Raw genomic sequence first — 18,448 nt, forward strand, 5'->3', positions numbered from 1 at the left:
TGGCCTCTTTAGAGTTACCGAAGTTTCCAAGGAGCCTTCCCTGTCTGGGCAGGACACACCTTTCAAATAAGACCCCCGGAACTGTGCTCTTCACATCCCAAACGGTGTTTCCCCTGGGCCCTCCCTCGCCTCTTTCTCCGGGGACCGCTTGGTTTTAGCCTCTCCCCAGAGAGAGTGAGCATCTTCGAGGACTCCCGCCCTTAGCTGCTCCACTCCCGGATGGAGCCAGGGAAATGTGGTGGGGGGGCCGGGGCCAGAGTTTCAACATTGCCCCCCAGAAAGAGGAGCCAGAAATAGGGGTAAGGAGAAGGAATGGGGGTGGGGAGGGGGGCGGGGAGTGGCAAGACGGTGTGGATGGGGATGCTCTGGAAATTAAGAGGGAAGAAAGGATCCAGAGGAGGGTGTATCTGTTTTATCAAGTGTCATGGAGCTTGCTCTGCCCTTCCAGTCTCGAGTTGTCTCATTATTCATTAACTAGCCCCTCCCTGTCCTGTCTGCCAGCCCCAGGCCTGAGCTCCTGGCAGTCACTGGTCTCAGTTTCCCTGAGTGGGAGAGGCCCAGTGTGGGTCCCCAAAGGCAGCTGCTGAAGGAATCCCAGATCCTGAGTTTGGGAAGTCCCAGATTAACTCTCCCCTTCTCAGTTCTCTGGACCGAAGTCTGACGCAGGCCACAGGATGCCGGAGCACAGCAGTCATCAGCTTGGTGATTGCCTGGCCTCTGGTTGCCTCCCAGGTAATAATCTGACTTTCCAAGACTCCTTCAGAATACCTCCTACCCCATCCTTAAGTTCTCACCAGAGATGGCTCTGTATTCCTTTCCTCAAAGTGTTTCTGCCTGAGACTTGCTCTCCTGTCTCCTCAAGAGCTGGTGGGGAGCTCCAACCTTGGCGTTCCCTCTGCTTTCTTGCCTTGGTTAGCCCTTTTCTTATTAACTAGTCCATGATCATTGAATGTCTGCTCTGTGCCATGTTCTGTCACTGAGCTGCTAGAGGTTACAAAATGCAAATCATTTCCCTGCTATCTGACATTCTAGAAAGAGGAGTAGGTATGTGGACATGTGGGCAGCAGTAGGAACAGCTGGAACTTTGCTGCCCTGTTCCTCTTTTAGGGGAGAAGATCCTAGCGTGGGCACCAGGGCTGCGGAAAGGGCGAGAACTGGAGCTGTCTGGAACTCTGATATGCACCAACTTTAGGGTCACCTTCCAACCTGGTGGATGGCAGCGAAATCAGGTGAGATGATCAGTATAATAGAAAAGACAGAAGCTGGGCCTGGTGGCACTGACCTGTGATCCCAGCATTCTGGAGGGGGAGGTGGGAAGACCATGAGCATTCCAGGCTAGCCTAGGCTATGCAGCAATACTCTGTTTTTAAAAAACACAAAACAAAATAAAAGGACAGCTAGAGTGCACTGGGAAGGGAGTCTGGATTTGGACAAACATGGATTAGGGGTTGTCTTTTGACTGTATTATTGACAGTAGGAATTATTTCTAGGGAAGTTGCCTTCTACTGGGGAGGGCAGAGGAGGAGGCAGGAGGCCCCAGGGTAGGACAATGATGGCTGCCCGGGGTCTGTAGTACCACTCCTGTGCTTCCTTTAGGATACTCCCCTGAGCAGTGACCATGATTTTTCCCTGGTCAACATTGGGCGGTTAGAGGCTGGTAAGTGTGAGGGGTTGATAAAAGGGGCCTCAGAACATCCCCTTTCTGTCCCCAGAAGGGTGGGGCAGGGTGGACTAGAAGGAATCCTCCCAGAGCGACCCCATGGTTATTCCACTCTCTGACTCTTGACTTCAGTGAGTGGCTTGTCCAGGGTGCAGCTCCTCCGCCCGGGGGCCCAGCTGAAGTTCATCCCAGAGGAGATTCTCATTCACGGTCGAGACTTCCGTCTGCTTAGAGTTGGTTTTGAAGCTGGAGGGTTAGGGCCTCAGGCCTTTCAGGTAAGAACCCTTTCATTTCTCGCCTTAGAAAGCCAGGATCCTCTCCATGCTCCAGGGTCTCTCATCATTTGTTGTGGTTGTTTTTTCTCTTTTTGGGGGCCCGCCACCCAGCTCCCAAATAAATCACACATGGAGGTTTATTCTTAATTATGAATGCCCGGCCTTAGCTTGGCTTATTTTTTTGCCAGCTTTTCTTAAATTATCCCATTTACCTTTTGCCTCTGGGCTTCTCCTTTTCTTACTTCTGTATATCTTTCACTCTTACTCTGTGACTGGCTGGGTGACGGTGGCTGGCCCCTAGCACCCTCCCCTCCTTGTTCTCTTGCTCTTCTTCCCCGCACCAGATTTCTCCTTCTACTTATTCTCTCTGCCTGCCAGCCCCGCCTATCCTTTCTCCTGCCTCACTATTGGCTGTTCAGCTCTTTATTCGACCTTTAGGTGTTTTAGACAGGCACAGTGACACAGCTTCACAGAGTTAAACAAATGCAGCATAAGAGAATGCAACAGGGCTGGAGAGATGCCTCAGAGGTTAAGAGCACTGGCTGCTCTTCAGAGGTCCTGAGTTCAATTCCCAGCAACCACATGGTGGCTCACAACCATCTGTAATGAGATCCGGTGCCCTCTTCTGGCCGACCAACATACATACAGGCAGAACATTGTATATAATAAGTAAATAAATCTTTTTTTTTAAAGATTTATTTTTATTTTATATGTATGAATGGTATTTTATCTATCTATCTATCTATCTATCTATCTATCTATCTATCTATCTATCTATTTATTTTTAGTTTTTTGAGACAGGGTTTCTCTGTGTAGCTTTGTGCCTTTCCTGGATCTCGCTCTGTAGCCCAGGCTGGCCTCGAACTCACAGAGATCCTCCTGCCTCTGCCTCCCGAGTGCTGGGATTAAAGGCGTGCGCCACCACCGCCCGGCAGTAAATAAATCTTAAAAACAAAACAAACAAAACGAATACAACACATCTTTGCATCATTAAACAAATGTTCCACAGCAGAAACAAACGTAACATATCTTAAAACAATATTCTACAACAATCATTTCTCTCACTCCAATCAAAGGCTGGAGTAAGTGATAGTCTCGTGAAGGGGGGGAGCCTGACCTGTCTGGCTCTGTCAGTTATGAACAGTAACTATGGGTAAATTTTCACCTCTGAAAAATGTGGAAAGTTGGATAATATTCCTAGGATTCCTCCCCCAAATTAATATTCTATGATCCTATGGTTCTAGATTTGTTCCTCTGCCCACAGCACCTACCGATTGTGGAGGTCTCCTTCTCTGGGGCCTGTGTTAGCTGCTCTGCTCTATTGATGGTAAAGACAGAGAAACACATGCTGTTTCATTCTTTTTACTGCTAGTCTGAGGCTAAAGAATGGGATATGCATGCTCTCCTCCCCAGGTAACCATGGCCATCGTTCAAGCCAGAGCTCAGAGTAGTCAAATCCAGCAGTATAGAGGAATAATCATGAGCAAAATTGGTAAGTGAGGATGCTTTAGGTCAAGGAAATGGGAAGAGTCTGAAATGGAAGGGGCTAGTTGGATAAAATATTTCTTCTTCCTCTCTGTCTCACTCCTGCTCCAGGCAAGGTTTCTGGCTCCAGAAAACCACCTATTCCTCTCTTGGAGACTTTAGAAGACTGGGAAGCTGAGCGGAAGCAGCAGGGGGCCCGAGGCTGGAGGGTCAGCACAGTCAATGAGAGATTCGATATAGCCACCAGGTGATGTCCCTGTCCGCCCAGCTCCTGCTGCCCCTAAGTCTTCCCAGAGCTCCCTGGTCCTCTAAGCCAGCAGTTCCCGTAAACTCCAGCCTGTTCCCTCTTTTTAAAACCTGAGATCCCTTGGGATGGTCTTTCCAAAGTAACTTCCTTGTCATAATAGCTTCCTGTTAGCAGAGGTCACTGACAAGCTGTGACGTCACTCTTCATTTTGCAGCCTCTCGGGTTACTTCTGGGTCCCTAATCGAATTCTGGACAGTGAGGTCAGAAGAGCATTTGCCCACTTCCATCAGGGCCGTGGACCGGTCAGTCTGAGATTAGAGGGTCAGGGGACCAGGGATGGGAGGGCTTCCTGTGAGGTCATTGTCAGGGCAAGGGCAGCTTAAGTGCAGTTCTTCCACGATGACCCTCTTCTCACCCTTATGAAGCGCCTGTCCTGGCACCACCCTGGCGGCAGTGACCTTCTCCGATGTGGAGGCTTCTATGTAGCCAGTGACCCTAACAAAGAAGATATCAGGTGAGATGACATGGTGAGACTCAGGGCAGCTATTCTGGGAAGACTCGCTGCCTTCATTCCTGACCCCTTCTTTCCCTCCAGAGCAGTGGAGTCAATGCTCCAGGCTGGGCACTCTGATGTTGTCTTGGTAGATACTATGGATGAGATGCCTAGTCTTGCTGATATCCAACTTGCCCACTTGAAGCTGAGGGCCCTTTGCCTGCCTGGTGAGAATAATCTTTGAGCCCGCAACCCTAACCTATTTTGTATATTATACATGAATAATCCTTTAGCCCAATAATCTTTCACTTTTCCATCCTATCTTCATGGCCACAGATTTACCAATAGCCTGTTTTTCCCAAATGTTTTTTTTTATTTTTTATCCTCTGAGACAGAGTCTCATTATGTAGCCCTGGTTGGCCTCAAGATCACTATGTAGACCAGGCTGGCCTCAAGCTCACTGATCCATCTGCTTGACTCTGTCTCATGAGTGCTGGGAGGCATGCATAAAGGCATGCACTACCACACCCTGCTCCCCAGCTTTAAAAATATAACTTTCCTGGCTGAATGGGTGTGGTGGTACAAACCTGTAATCACGCCATTTGGGAAATAAAATTAAGAGGATCACTATAATGAATTCAGGGCCAGTCTGGGCTACGAGGCACTGTCTCAAAACAAAAATGAAAAATAAAAAAACTATGAAATTCACTCTATCCATCTTAAGTGTACGATGAATTTTATTTACAATATTGTATACTCATAAAAACTTTTTTAAGCCGGGTGGTGGTGGCGCATGCCTTTAATCCCAGCACTCGGGAGGCAGAGCCAGGCGGATCTCTGTGAGTTCGAGGCCAGCCTGGGCTACCAAGTGAGTTCCAGGAAAGGCGCAAAGCTACACAGAGAAACCCTGTCTCAAAAAAAAAAAAAAAAAAAAAAAAAAAAAAAAAAAAAATTTTTAAATGCTGAGGATCAAACCCAAGGCCTTCATTTATCATGTGTATGTGTATGTGTGTGTCTGTATGCCATGTATTTGGGGGTGCCTGTGGAGGCCAATGGCCAGTGGTGTCGGCCAAGAGTCACCTGACGTGGGTTCTGAGAGTCAAACTTAGGTCATCTAGAAGAGCAATATGCCCTCTTAACACCACGCCATCTCTCCAGCCCCCACTACCAAACCATTTTATTTTGGTTTGTTTTGCTTTTTTGAGACAGGGCCTTACAGTCTAGCTCTGGCTGTCCTGGAACTCACTATGTGGACCAGGCTGGCCTCCAACTCATAGAGATCTGCCTTTGCCTCCATGCTGAGATTAGAGTGCATGCCACACTCGGCCCTCTCAGATTTCTTAGCCGATTATGGTTAGACCTGGATCCTGACCTCTTTGCCCTTCTTGACCCCCCTGTTAGATTCATCTACAGCTGAGGAGAAGTGGTTCTCAGCCTTGGAAGGAACACGATGGTTGGACTATGTCAGGTACGCCCAACTTTCTAATCTTGATGAATAATTCCAACTTCTAGCCAAATGTAGTGGTGCACATCTTTAATCCCAGCACACAAGGTAGGGGCAGAGGCAGGTGGGTGTCTGTGAGTTCTAATCCAGCCTGGCCTACATAGGGAGTTCCAGGATAGCCAGGGCTATTAGTGAGACTCTGTCTCCAAAGAAACAAAAAACAACAACAATCCAACTTCTTCTGGCTTCTCTTGACGTGGGCTTTCCAGCCTCCCATAAATTCATCCCTCAGACTGTACTGCTCTTTCTTAGAAGAAGGAGCAGGTGTTTGGGAATCTGCCTCGCTTCTAACTCACCCCTCTCTCCCTCCCTCCCATGCCCCTCCAGGTCTTGTCTTCGAAAGGCCAGCGACATCTCAGTACTAGTGACATCCCGAGTCCGTTCTGTAGTTCTTCAAGGTGAGGCCCTTGGGTCAGCTCTTTGTGTCCCTTACCTTTTCCTTCATGTGACTGGGTAGTGTGGAAGGGGGAGGTTCGCACAACTTCCCTGTGCCCTTAAATACCAGCATCTTCCTGTCAGTAGGAAGCACTTGGGCCAAGGCATCCTTCAGAGCGACAGTCTCCCTACTGTAACAGTTGTCCCCAACTCTACGATGCTCTTAGTCCCTCCCACCCCTTTATCAGTGGATGGGGACAAGGTCAGGGTGGGAAGGGCACCTGGGATGGTGGTTCCTCTGTGGCACTGGGTGTTTCAAGAAGGTGAAGTCTGTGAAACGAACCATTGAGCTTTGTTTTCTCTGTACTTCTCCCTGCCCTTTCAATCCCGCTTCCCCTCCTTCCCCTGCCCTCCGTCCTCTCCCCACGGCTCCTCTTCCCATTCCCTCCTGCCCTAGTTTCCTGGACCCCCTTTTTGGTTCCTTCCTCATCGCCCAGAGCGTGGTGACCGTGATCTCAATGGCCTCCTCTCTTCACTCGTCCAGCTGCTTTCGGCCCCCGAAGCCCGGACACTGTTTGGTTTCCAGTCATTAGTGCAACGAGAGTGGGTAGCGGCGGGACACCCCTTCCTGACGAGGCTTGGGGACACCGGGGCCAGTGAGGAGGTGAGGACACTAGGTTTTGTTTGGGGGGCATTACTAAAGAATTGAGGGTGAGAGAATGATATACCCTAACCCACTGAAGAGAACCCGGTCTCAATGGGCTAAGTCAGCCCCAGTGAACACTCAGATGCGTCAGGCTCACGGCCCTACTACTCAATTCCTATTTTAACCCCTGACCCCTTGGTGCCCTGCCCCCTCGGGCCTCGGTTCTCGGATTTTGTCACCCCGTGCTTTAGACCCTTGCAGACTCTCGATCCCTTTTTCTCTTCCCAGGCCGCAGTGTTTCCTCTTTTCCTGGACTGTGTCTGGCAGCTCCTCCAGAAGTTTCCAGCTGAATTTGAATTCTCTGAGTTTTTCCTTCTCGCTCTGCACGACAGCATCTGGGTTCCCGACACCCTCACCTTCCTGAGAAATACTCCCTGGGAGCGTGGGAAGAAGAGTGGACAGGTTAGTGACTTCTGTTTTTTATTTATTTTTTTCTGTATCTTCCTGTATTCGGACTTTGAAATTTGGTCTTGATTTATGAAAACTGAGGTTTGTGGAAGGGGTTGGGGGAGCTCACTCTTGAGTTTAGACTTTTGTTCTCCATATGATGCCTGAAATCGGAGGTAAGAGGGTCATAATTTGTTTCTAGATGTAGGACAGATACACACACACACACACTGGCTTAACACTCCCTGTTTGAAAGTTTTGTGTGTGCACAGTCGTGTGTGTGAATGTGGATGGCTGCACGCAATGGCAGTCCCGTGGAGGTCAGAGGTCAGGCTCAGGAGTCCGTCCTCATTGTCCACCTGCGCCTTGTCTGCTGTATACTCCAGGCTAGCTGGCCCATGAGCTTCCAGGGCTTCTCCTGTGTCTGCCTCCCATCTTCCTGTGGAAGCACTGAGATGGCTGATCCTGAGTTATGTGTCTGGCTTTGTGTGGGTTCTGGGAATTCAAACTCAACTTCTCACCCTCACACGGCAAGTGCTCTTCTCATCCAGCAAGCCACTTCCTAAGCTCTAACCATCCATCCCTTTTCTCGCTTCCGCTGTCCAGTTCAACTCCTACACACAAGTTTACACCCCTGAGTACTCCCAGCCTCTCGATGGGAGCTCTGCAGATCTACATCTGTCTGTCTGGGACTGGGATTTACGCTACAGCAAGGAACAGATATCACAGTTCCTTAATCCTGGCTACAATCCGGAGCATTGCCCAGGTTCCTGGCTCCCTAGGCAACAGGTAAAATGTCTACACTTCAATTCCCCTGACTTGCCCAAGTTTACACTACTAGATGAGATGTAGAAAGACAGGATATCCGAGTTCCTCAGAGAAAGCAACCGATGTCCTAGAATAGCAAACGGCATCCTTTTTGTCTTCATTTCTGTTGGGCTCCTTGTTTCATATCCATACATTACAAGTTCCTCTAAACTCAAGCTAAGAGGCCCAGAGCCCTAAAGCCTAGTGAGCTGTGAGCGCAAGGGAGGCTTGGGACTTCTTCAGTCTCGGGTACAACGTGACTGGAAGTCCCTCCCCACTTTAGAAAGCAGTGGTTTTCTCAGTTCCCTGTTGACTTCGCTTTCTCTTTTAGCCAAGCTTCATGGTTCCTGGACCCCCCAGTTCTGTGTGGCTGTTCTCTAGAGGGGCCCTGACAGCCCTGAATCAGCTCTGTCCTTGGCAAGACAGCCCCTCCTTGCTGGCAGTCTCTTCTCATTGGCTCCCTCGACCTGCTAGATCCTCTGAAAGCCTAGCTGATCAGGAATGGGGGCTCCCCTCACATTGGGGAGCTTGCCCTCTACCTCCTGGGCTACTGCTGCCTGGATATCTGGGACCTCAGATCAGGTTCTGGAAACGCTGTTACCTGAGGGGAAGGCCTGAGGTCCAGGTGAGAAGGGAAAACAGACTGGAGGGGGACAAAGAGCTGGGAAGGCAAAGGGCTGGAGGAAGTGGGGGCACTCCATTTATCAAACAGGGTCCACTCGGGATAACAGGTGGTGGGAAAACTGCCTGTGGCTTGGACCATGTGGAATCTAGGGCACAGTCAGAGAGGAGAGAGCGTTTAAGACTCTCGAAGTAGCAAGGATCTTAAAAATAGATACTGCCGGGCGGTAGTGGCGCACGCCTTTAATCCCAGCACTGGGAGGCAGAGCCAGGCAGATCTCTGTGAGTTCGAGCCCAGCCTGGTCTACAGATCGAGACCCAGGACAGGCACCAAAGGTACACAGAAAAAACCTGTCTCGAAACAAACAAAGAAACAAACAAACAAACATGATACTACCTCCTTTCCTGGGCAGTGGTGGCCCATGCCTGTGTAGAGCATCCTGGTCTACAAAGTGAGTTCCAGAACAACCAAGGTTCCACAGAGAAACCATGTCTTGGGGGAAAAAAAAAAAAAAGACAAAAAAAAAAAAAAAGAAAACTAGCTGGGCAGTGCCTTTAATCCCAGCACTCAGGAGGCAGAGGCAGGCAGATCTCTGTGAGTTCGAGGCCAGCCTGGTCTACAGAGTGAGTTCCAGGATAGCCAAGGATATACAGAGAAATCCTGTCTTGAAAGATTAAAAAAAAAAAAAAAAAAAGAACAGAAAAAGAAAGAGAGAGAAAGCTAGACTTGCAACAACATACCTTTGTACCCTGCTTTCCCCTCCCCAGACTGGCTCCTCAGCTCTTACAGTCTCTGGCCTCCAGGATGAGCTCTCTTGTCTTCAGGAACTATTAAGAAAATTGACACCAAGAGTATCTCCTGAGGATCGCTGCAAGAGAAGAGATCCAAACACCATCCTCTCTCAGATCCGCTGAAACTGCTGGCATTCTCCAGGGCAGGGCGGAGGGGGTGTGGAGGGGGCTCTGCTAATCTCTTTCTATCTGACCTTGGCGTTCAGCTTTCCCATCCCAGCCCACAGAGGAGCTCACTCAGAGCGTGAGTTTCTATCATCCGTGTGGCTCCCACCTCCAGCTCTCCCGTCTGGTTTGGTTCCTGGAGCTATTTTTGTTTCTCTTGATTTAAAGAGTAAGAAACAAAACCAATTTAGAGTATGGCTGCCTTTTTTCCCAGGCAATTCTGTACCTTTTAGATGACAAACTGTCAAAACTCTGAGGTCAGAGACACTTTTCATCATTCCCAACAAGATGTCCTAGAGACCTCATTCTCAGCCCCTCACCGCTGCTTTGAAATCCAGTCCCTTAGTCTTCTGTGGGAATGAGGTGAATAAGGGAGACACCCTCTCCTCCCACCGTGTATTTTTGTAGTGGTATTTCTATTTAAGGAATTCATTAAAGCACAGTATTTCTACACATTGCTGGTATTGTTTCTTGTGTTGAATGAAGATCTCAGCAAAGTGGATGGGGAAGGGTTATGAACTGAGAGAAAAGGAATTATTGATAAGGAAATAAAGGACCCAAGTCAGGTGGGTCTCGGCAGAATTCACATGAAATTTGAGGAAAGAAGGGCTCCCCCTTTTTGTCGAGACAGGTTTCTCTGTAGTCCTGCTGTTCTGGAACTTGCTCTGTAGATCAGGCTGGCCTGGAATTCCCACCCCACCCCACACCCCTGACTGGGTATGTGTGTAGCTCTGGCTGTCCCAGGACTAGCTCTGTAGACCAGGCTGGCCTGGATCTCAGAGATCCACCAGTCTGCCTGTCGCCTGAGTGCTGGGATTAACAGGTGCCATCACGCCCATAAGAAAGGCTCTCTCTTTGTGCACCTGACTATAAAAGATGGGACAAGTATGTACGATGCTGCTGAGACCAGAGTGTACTCTGGAGGTTGAGACAAGCATTTTTTTTTGTTTGTTTGTTTTTGAGACAGGATTTCTCTGTGTAGCTTTGGAGCCTGTCCTGGATCTCACTCTGCAGACCAGGCTGGCCTCGAACTCACAGAGATCCACCTGCCTCTGCCTCCGGAGTGCTGGGATTAAAGGCGTGCGCCGCCGCCGCCCGGCGAGACAGGCACCTCCAAACTTCAGTACCGGCCTGGGAACACACCGGGCCTCGTGTTTCAGATTTCCCTAAGATTAGTGGGGCTCAGACACTTCAGTCTCTTCCCTTTGGGGAAAACAAACTACCCCGAGCCCAGCCCTGGGGTTGGCGGGACGCCCCACGTCCTCCCCCCACTCCCACCCCGCCGCACACGTCCCTGCGTCACAGAACATACAAAGCTTGGTTTGGCACTTGAATTTGCACTTGGGGAGCAATGTGGTCCCCTGACGGTCGAGAGCTGCACCAAGACGGGCTGAGGGCGTCCGCCCCGCCCCGGGTGCCGGGACGGCTCCAGACCGCCTGCCCAGACACCAGTCAGGCCCCTAAGATGGCCGCGACCCCTTCCGGCCCCGCCCCTGCGGCCGGCCCCGCCCCTGCGGCCGGCCCCGCCCCTGCGGCCAGCCTTGGCCCGGAAGTGGAAGTCGTGACTGAGGTCAGAGGGCGGTGCCGCTGCTTAGAGACGGCGGGAGCCCGTTCGCCATGGCTGCCGGGCCCATCTCCGAACGAAATCAGGGTAATTGGGAGAGAAGAGCCCAGGATGGGCCCGGGGCGGGTGGAGGGCAGATCAGGGCCAGAGGCGCTTCCGCCAGGGTGGGTAGACCAGACTCGGCCGGTGTGAGACCGACCTCTGCGTGCCGGGCCACGGCCGGGTGCAGGCCGAGGCCTGTAAGGGGGCTGCCTCCAGATCCAGCTCCCTTGTGCCCCCTGCCCCCACTGCCAAACAGGCCAGCGGAACGCCACCGGGAAGGACAGCATCGGCAAGAACGCCCGATTAGACGTCAGCCGACTCTGTAGACTGGGCAGGCAGAGCGCGGTTCAGGGCTTTAGGTAGCGCTTCTTTTGTTTGCCTTTTAACTCCGACCCTGTTCGCACCTTCTTTAGATGCCACGGTGTACGTGGGAGGTCTGGACGAGAAAGTCAGTGAACCGCTGCTGTGGGAGCTCTTTCTCCAGGCAGGGCCCGTGGTCAACACCCACATGCCAAAGGATAGAGTCACTGGCCAGCACCAAGGTGAGTATTTGGCAAGAAGTAACCCCGCATAGGGGTCACGGCCCCGGAAGGGTCTCAGCGAGAGTCATAACTCTTGGAATGAGCCACCTAAAGGTTTCTCTCCCTTAAGCGTCAGTTCACAGCTTGTTTGTGGGGTGTTCTCTGGGCTCTAGGTTGAGGTTACTGGGACCGGTCTCACTTGAAGTGAGGTTCTCCCATGTTGTTCTTTGTTTGGCGGCTAGTGAGTTGATGTTTCCTTTTGAATCTCTTCACCTGAGTAGTCCTCTTTTCTTCCGTTTCCCAGGCTATGGCTTTGTTGAGTTCTTGAGCGAGGAAGATGCTGACTATGCCATTAAGATTATGAACATGATCAAACTCTATGGGAAGCCGATACGGGTGAACAAGGCTTCGGCTCACAACAAAAACCTGGATGTAGGAGCCAACATTTTCATTGGGAACCTGGACCCAGAAATCGACGAGAAGCTGCTTTATGATACTTTCAGCGCCTTTGGGGTCATCTTACAAACCCCCAAGATTATGCGGGACCCCGACACTGGCAACTCCAAGGGTTATGCCTTCATTAATTTTGCTTCGTTTGATGCTTCGGATGCTGCGATTGAGGCCATGAATGGGCAGTACCTCTGCAACCGCCCTATCACTGTGTCATACGCCTTCAAGAAGGACTCCAAGGGCGAGCGCCACGGCTCAGCAGCTGAACGACTTCTGGCAGCCCAGAACCCACTGTCCCAGGCTGACCGCCCTCATCAGCTCTTTGCAGATGCACCCCCTCCGCCCTCTGCCCCCAACCCTGTGGTTTCATCCCTGGGTTCTGGGCTTCCTCCACCAGGTAAAGCTTTTAGTTTAAACTACACCGGGGAGGCCCTTGGGAGGGAGGGTCAGGAGGCAGAAAAACCACTGGAGTCAGTCGTTCAGTCAGTGGCCAGTGAGAAAGGCGTGAGGCGTGGGGGTTGGCAGTGAAGACGTTGGGTTTCCATGGGAGGCTGGGGTTGGTGCTGCGGGAGGCCGGCGCTCTGTAAGGTGGTCTTCCTCACCATGAACTCTCATTTCCTCTATAGGCATGCCTCCTCCTGGCTCCTTCCCACCTCCAGTGCCGCCTCCCGGAGCCCTCCCACCTGGGATACCTCCAGCCATGCCCCCACCACCTATGCCACCTGGGGCTGGAGGACACGGGCCCCCGGCAGCAGGAACTCCAGGAGCTGGGCATCCCGGTCACGGGCATTCACATCCACACCCGTTCCCACCAGGTGGGATGCCCCATCCAGGTAAGTGCTCTCTGCTGGGAAAAGGGGCTGAGCTTGCAGGGTGGCTCTGTCCCTGCTTGTCCCGCTGCTCTTTGTCCTGGGTGGAAGTAGTCCAGAGTCCCCTCTCCTTCAGAAAACAAACAGTACTTTGTATACTTCAGTACTCCCCATTTTATCTCCATTTTTTACATTTTCTGCAGAATAGCCTGTACTTAATGTTTTTTTCCTCTCAGCCTCTCCTCTGATTCCCAGGTAGTAGCCCAGTTGCCAAATCTCGCCGACATTTCTGCTGCTTTTGTTTGTGTGTTTTGTTTTGTTTTCGGGACTTCTCTGTCCTGGACCCTGGCTGTTCTGGAACTCTATCTGTAGCCCAGGCTGGCCTTAAGCTCAGATCCATCTGCCTCTGCCTCCCGAGTACTGGGATTAAAGACAATGCCACCACTAACCAGCCATTTCTGCTTCGTAACTGCTGCTGTACATGTAACTAGCCACGTCTTCCCGTTTGAAATTCTTGTATTTTTCTGATTTTTTTTTTTTTTTTGATTCTCTGTGTTACTTAGCAACCTAGGTCAGCCCCTTTTTTCTGTCTGTAGATTTTGTGTTGGTTCTCCTGTGTTTATCTTTGTGTTAAATGTACAGGTACTGATTCCTTCTGGGTCTCTAGTCCATGGTTCTTGACAGGCTAGACAAGGCTGCTGCTCAACCCACAGTTCAGTTTTCTCTCTCCTTTACAACTCCTGTTGTAGCAGTTCACAGCTTGGGGAGTTTGTCAGTTCTGTTTTCCACTTGTGGATCTAACCCATGTTTCTGCCCTTTGCCACAACCAGCACCCTGCTCTACTGTACATACACTTACTGTGGTAATCTCCTATCTCTTTGACTCTAATTTTCTGTCTTTGAGCTACTTTTACTGAGTAATTTTTCTAGGATCTTCATAGACTTTTCCTTAAAATTCTTCTGAAATTGCCATAGCACTTGGTACTCAGGTTTCTCCTGATGGCCTAGTTATTGGTATTACAAACTTTGTGCCTGGAACAGTTGATATCCACTCTCTTGTCCTTTTTTCAAGACAGGGTTTCTCTGTGTAGTTTTGGTGCCTGTCCTGGATCTCGCTCTGTAGACCAGGCTGGCCTCGAACTCACAACGATCCGCCTGGCTCTGCCTCCTGAGTGCTGGCATTAAAGGTGTGTGCCACCACCCGGCTCTCTCTTGTCCTCTTAAGGAATCCTTTTTTGGTGGTGATGGTGGTTTTGCGTTTACAATATATTCTTGGCTGGCCTGGAACACTCTGTAGAAAAGGCTAGTTTAAACTCACACAGATCTACCTGTTTCTGCCTCCCTAGTGCTGGGATTAAAAGTGTGCACTACCATGGCAGGCTAAAATTTTATTTTTTGTAATTTACTTTATATTGTTTTTTGAGCCAGAGTCTCATATGGCCCAGAACTTTGGTCTCAACTTTGCTAGGTAACTAAGGTTGTTCAATTACGACTTCTGCCTCAGCCTTTGGCATACTGGGGAATGCAGGTGTGAGCTTCCTGAGACAGAGTTTCTCTGTAACAGCCCAGGCTAGCCTTGAACTCACAGAGATCTGCCTGCCTCTGCCTCCTGAGTGCTGGGATCAAAGGTGTGCACCACCACTGCCCTGCTAGGAATTCTTACTGGCCTTTTAGAACTAAGCCTTTGCCCTTGGAGTATGACTACCACCTTCCCAAGTCCTGTCACAGAGCAAAGATCTGCTTGTTGTGTGCTTTGCTGTTCGCATCTTGTGCTCCAGTCACAAAGGAAGGAGGAGTGCACATTTCACTGTCTTTTCTTCACATGGAGAGAAAAGGTATTTCTGATGTGCTAAGCAAACTTGGAGGTAATTAGTAGCATGCCTCCTGTAGCCGCTGCTGTCGGTCACCTTCAGACAAGTCCTTTGAAAGGAATCAGGAAGGTGAAGAGCCTGCAGCATTGGTGGGTTTTGCCGTTGAAAGGGTCAAGGACAGGGTCAGCCATGGTGTGATCTTCATGTCCCTTGTCATTTTGTTGTTTTCTTTGCCCTGTGTCCCTTTTGTCTCTTTCTCTTTGTTCTCTTTTCATAGGTATGTCCCAGATGCAGCTGGCGCACCATGGCCCCCATGGCCTAGGACATCCCCATGCTGGGCCGCCAGGCTCTGGAGGGCAGCCACCACCCCGGCCACCTCCTGGAATGCCTCATCCTGGACCTCCTCCGATGGGCATGCCCCCTCGAGGGCCTCCTTTTGGATCTCCCATGGGTGAGTGGGTGCTAGTCCCTTTCTTATCCTTACCTGTATTTAATGTGTGTGTGGGAGAGATGGAGACTCTGTAACCCAGGGTAGCCTTGCCTCCTGCTCCTCCTGCCTCAGTGCCAGTGTTATGGGGCATATGCCACCAAGCTGTGGGTTCTGGGTCTATTCTAACAGCATTTTGTCATCGCCCTGTCCCAGACCCTTTCTCTGATGTCTCCTGTTTCTTCTGTTCTTTATCTTATCCCTACCGATCTCTCAGCATCAACTGCTTCTTATTTTCACTTTTATTAACTCTTCTTTTTCTTCCTGCAGGTCATCCAGGTCCCATGCCTCCACACGGGATGCGAGGGCCTCCTCCACTGATGCCTCCTCATGGATACACTGGTCCTCCAAGACCTCCTCCCTATGGCTACCAGCGGGGTCCCCTCCCTCCACCCAGACCCACCCCACGGCCCCCAGTTCCACCTCGTGGTCCACTCCGGGGCCCACTTCCTCAGTAAACTACCATCCTTTGTCTCCCTCCTATGTCCCCCCAGTATCTTCATTTCTTGGACCAAGCAGAGTCGCTGTAGCTAATGTCCTGACCCTCTCAGCAACTCTGTCCCCATTTCTATGTCATTTTTGTCCACAGGGGTTTTCTCTTCATCTTTGTTTTAAAATGTTGGTCCTAATTGTTTTACACATGTATAGAGAAAATAAAATTCTACTTCTTGTTTATTCTTTGGTGAAGTAACTTCTAGAGAATTCAGGGTATTGTGGGAGAAGTGGTAGAAAAGAGGGAGCCTGTTTACATTGTAAAGGTTTTTCTGCGTGTGCTGCTGTTGCTGGACCACCAGACATCTTCACTAGAGCAGTTGTTTCCTGGAATATAGACCTTATCTCCCGGTTTATAACATGGAGACATTAGCAACAAGAAATAAAATGTCTGGTGATACGTTAGCAAAAAGTAACATGCACAAGAGTATCCGTTGTAACACTATTTGGAGGTCAGTTGGGAAGTGTCAGGAAGGGGCAGGTGTCTGAACTGGTGAATCCACACACTAGAGCACTGTGCAGCTTTGAAACAACCAAGGGGGAGCTGGGAGATTAGCTTAGTGGTGGAGTGCATCCTTGACATTTGTGAGGTCCTAGGCTCTGTCCTTGATACCAGAGGGGAAAAGAGATATTCTTGGGAAAGATGTGTAGGTTGTAGTAAATGAAATTATATGTAACGTGCATTTATGTATTTATGTGCCCATATATATGGTGTGCTGCTACCTTACCTAAGAGGTAGCACAAATGTGTGTTTGCTTATATTTAAAAATAGATCAACCAACCAATGGAAATCATCACTAGGGAGGTAGGAAACATGGAGGGAAGCTTTGTTTCTTTTTGGGGGGGCAGGAGGAGGTCTTTGTAACCCTTGCTGTCCTGGAACTCATGTAGACCTGGGTGGCCACCAACTCAGAGATACCTCCTGCCTTTGTGGGATTAAATACATGCGCTACCTTGCTCAGTTGAAGCTTCTTTACTGAGTGTACTGTTAACATGCTTTTCATTTGGAGCCATATAAACGTCTTAAATAATAGCCGGGCAAAATGAGGAAGGACAATAAATGTTCATTTTCAGCATATGAGATTTATATCTTATTCCTAATTTTATTCACATTGTTTCCACTCGTGTAACATTTTCCTGGTTCCTACAGAGGCTCTGTCTGCTAGTGGCGAGGATGCAAGCTCCACAAATGTTGCTGTCAGAACTGACACAAGACACAGTGACTGAAGCGTGTTTTGGGAGCAGGAGAAAAGATACGTAACTTGGTTTGAAAGTTCAGGAAGACTTTCTTAGAAAAATAGTGATGGCTGAAGCCGGGCGGCAGTGGTGCACGCCTTTAATCCCAGCACTTGGGAGGCAGAGCCAGGTGGATCTCTGTGAGTTCAAGGCCAGCCTGGTCTAGAGTGAGTTCCAGGACAGGCACCAAAACTACACAGAGAAACCCTGTCTTGAAAAACCAAAAAGAAAAATAGCGATATCTGAATGTAGTCTTTGGTCAAAGATGGTCTTAACTATCCAGCCATGATGGTGCATGCCTTTAATCTCTGCGTTTAGGAGGGTGGATCTCTGTGAGTTCAAAGCCAGCCTGGTCTGCGTAGTGAGTCCTAGGACAGCCAGGGCTACATGGAGAAACCCTGTCTCAAACTGAAAAGATAGTCTAACCCTAACCCTACCCCAGGCTGGCCTCAAAATGCCTTGTCTTCCTGCCTCTGCCAGGAGAATGCTGGCATTAGGGGTTCCCCAGCTCCCGGCTGAGTTTTATCTTGAAAGGTGCGATTTTTGTCATGCAGAGAAGCGGGCGCTGCACTAAGCTGTGTGTGTTGGAGGCTGGCTGAGGTCAGAGTCAGGTGGGGGGCTCCTCAGCTCTTCAAGTGGTGCAACGGAACCCTTCAAAACAACACTGAGGTAAAAGGGAGAATGCTACTTCAGCTGTGGGCTCTTGGCTCAGGAATTCTGCTGTCCTAGTTAGCATGGTTATCAGACATCAAGGTGGTAATGTCGACTAGGCATTAGTCAACTGGCTGGAGACAGATCTGGATTGGAGATGTAAATGTGGCAATCACCTAGACACAGTAGCAAAGCTGTGGGACCACCTGATGAGAACAAGTAGAAACTCGGTAGGGTATGGAGGGTTTGGTACTGGTACCTTCAGCCTGGTACCAAGCCTGAAGAAACTGGAGTGTTAATGAATCCAGTTTAGGGAAGTGGGAAAGTGTAGATGGTTAGTACATGATTTAAGTCTTCCCTCAATTTAAAAAGAAACCGTTTCCCTTTTTCCGCTTACATTTCAGGGGGGTGGAATCACCCCGAGTTATATCCCTGGCTGTCTTTGCCTTTCATTTTGATACAGGGTCTCACTAAAGTGGCCTTTAACTTATTCTGTAGCCCAGGCAGGCCTGGGACTTGTGATCCTCTTGCCTCAGCTTCCTGACTCTTGGGGACTATAGGCTTGCTCTGTCACCCTTGACTAACAAGTACAGTATTTCTTCTGGGAAGCTAATAGGTCGGTGCAGAGTATGCATGCAGAATCACTTTAAAGAGAAACAGCTTCCTGTCAGCAAGGCTTGGCTATAACCAAAGATGGGAAATAATGTATTTAAATTAAAAGATGTATTGACCTTAAGAAGTTTCATCAATGAAAGCCTAGTAAAGGGCGAGTTCCTGAGGCCCGTGTGCAGAGCTGTTCCGTGTAGCATCCTGGAGTCCTTCAGCCAGCAGATTTAGAGTAAGTACTTCTAGAGCTTTGGCAAGGCTTC

The 18,448-nt window shown here is 49.8% G+C and overlaps 2 protein-coding genes and 1 long non-coding RNA gene across 3 annotated transcripts; 2 read left to right on the forward strand and 1 right to left on the reverse strand.

Annotated features, from left to right (window-relative positions):
• Positions 1-9,985, forward strand: Mtmr11 (myotubularin related protein 11). Its single transcript, XM_059265892.1, has 17 exons — positions 1-299; positions 642-732; positions 1,108-1,229; positions 1,597-1,657; positions 1,793-1,935; positions 3,349-3,427; positions 3,532-3,667; positions 3,882-3,969; positions 4,093-4,181; positions 4,263-4,387; positions 5,562-5,628; positions 5,992-6,062; positions 6,537-6,703; positions 6,974-7,147; positions 7,739-7,921; positions 8,271-8,564; positions 9,329-9,985. Exons 1-17 carry the CDS (start codon positions 234-236, stop codon positions 9,473-9,475), a joined length of 2,103 nt encoding a protein of 700 aa, XP_059121875.1. The 5' UTR covers positions 1-233; the 3' UTR covers positions 9,476-9,985.
• LOC131913309 (uncharacterized) lies at positions 5,680-11,017 on the reverse strand. Its single transcript, XR_009379863.1, has 3 exons — positions 10,830-11,017; positions 9,302-9,429; positions 5,680-7,119 (listed from the first exon to the last, which is right to left on the reverse strand). It is a non-coding gene; the product is annotated as an uncharacterized LOC131913309 (long non-coding RNA).
• Sf3b4 (splicing factor 3b subunit 4) lies at positions 10,865-15,875 on the forward strand. Its single transcript, XM_059265893.1, has 6 exons — positions 10,865-11,168; positions 11,537-11,665; positions 11,949-12,491; positions 12,721-12,927; positions 14,991-15,164; positions 15,471-15,875. The coding sequence occupies exons 1-6, from the start codon at positions 11,135-11,137 to the stop codon at positions 15,656-15,658; spliced, it is 1,275 nt and encodes a 424-aa protein (XP_059121876.1). The 5' UTR covers positions 10,865-11,134; the 3' UTR covers positions 15,659-15,875.
• The last annotated feature ends 2,573 nt before the right edge of the window (positions 15,876-18,448 follow it).

This window comes from Peromyscus eremicus, chromosome 6 (genome assembly GCF_949786415.1).
Source record: "Peromyscus eremicus chromosome 6, PerEre_H2_v1, whole genome shotgun sequence".
In the NCBI taxonomy this organism is placed as follows: Eukaryota; Metazoa; Chordata; class Mammalia; order Rodentia; family Cricetidae; genus Peromyscus; species Peromyscus eremicus.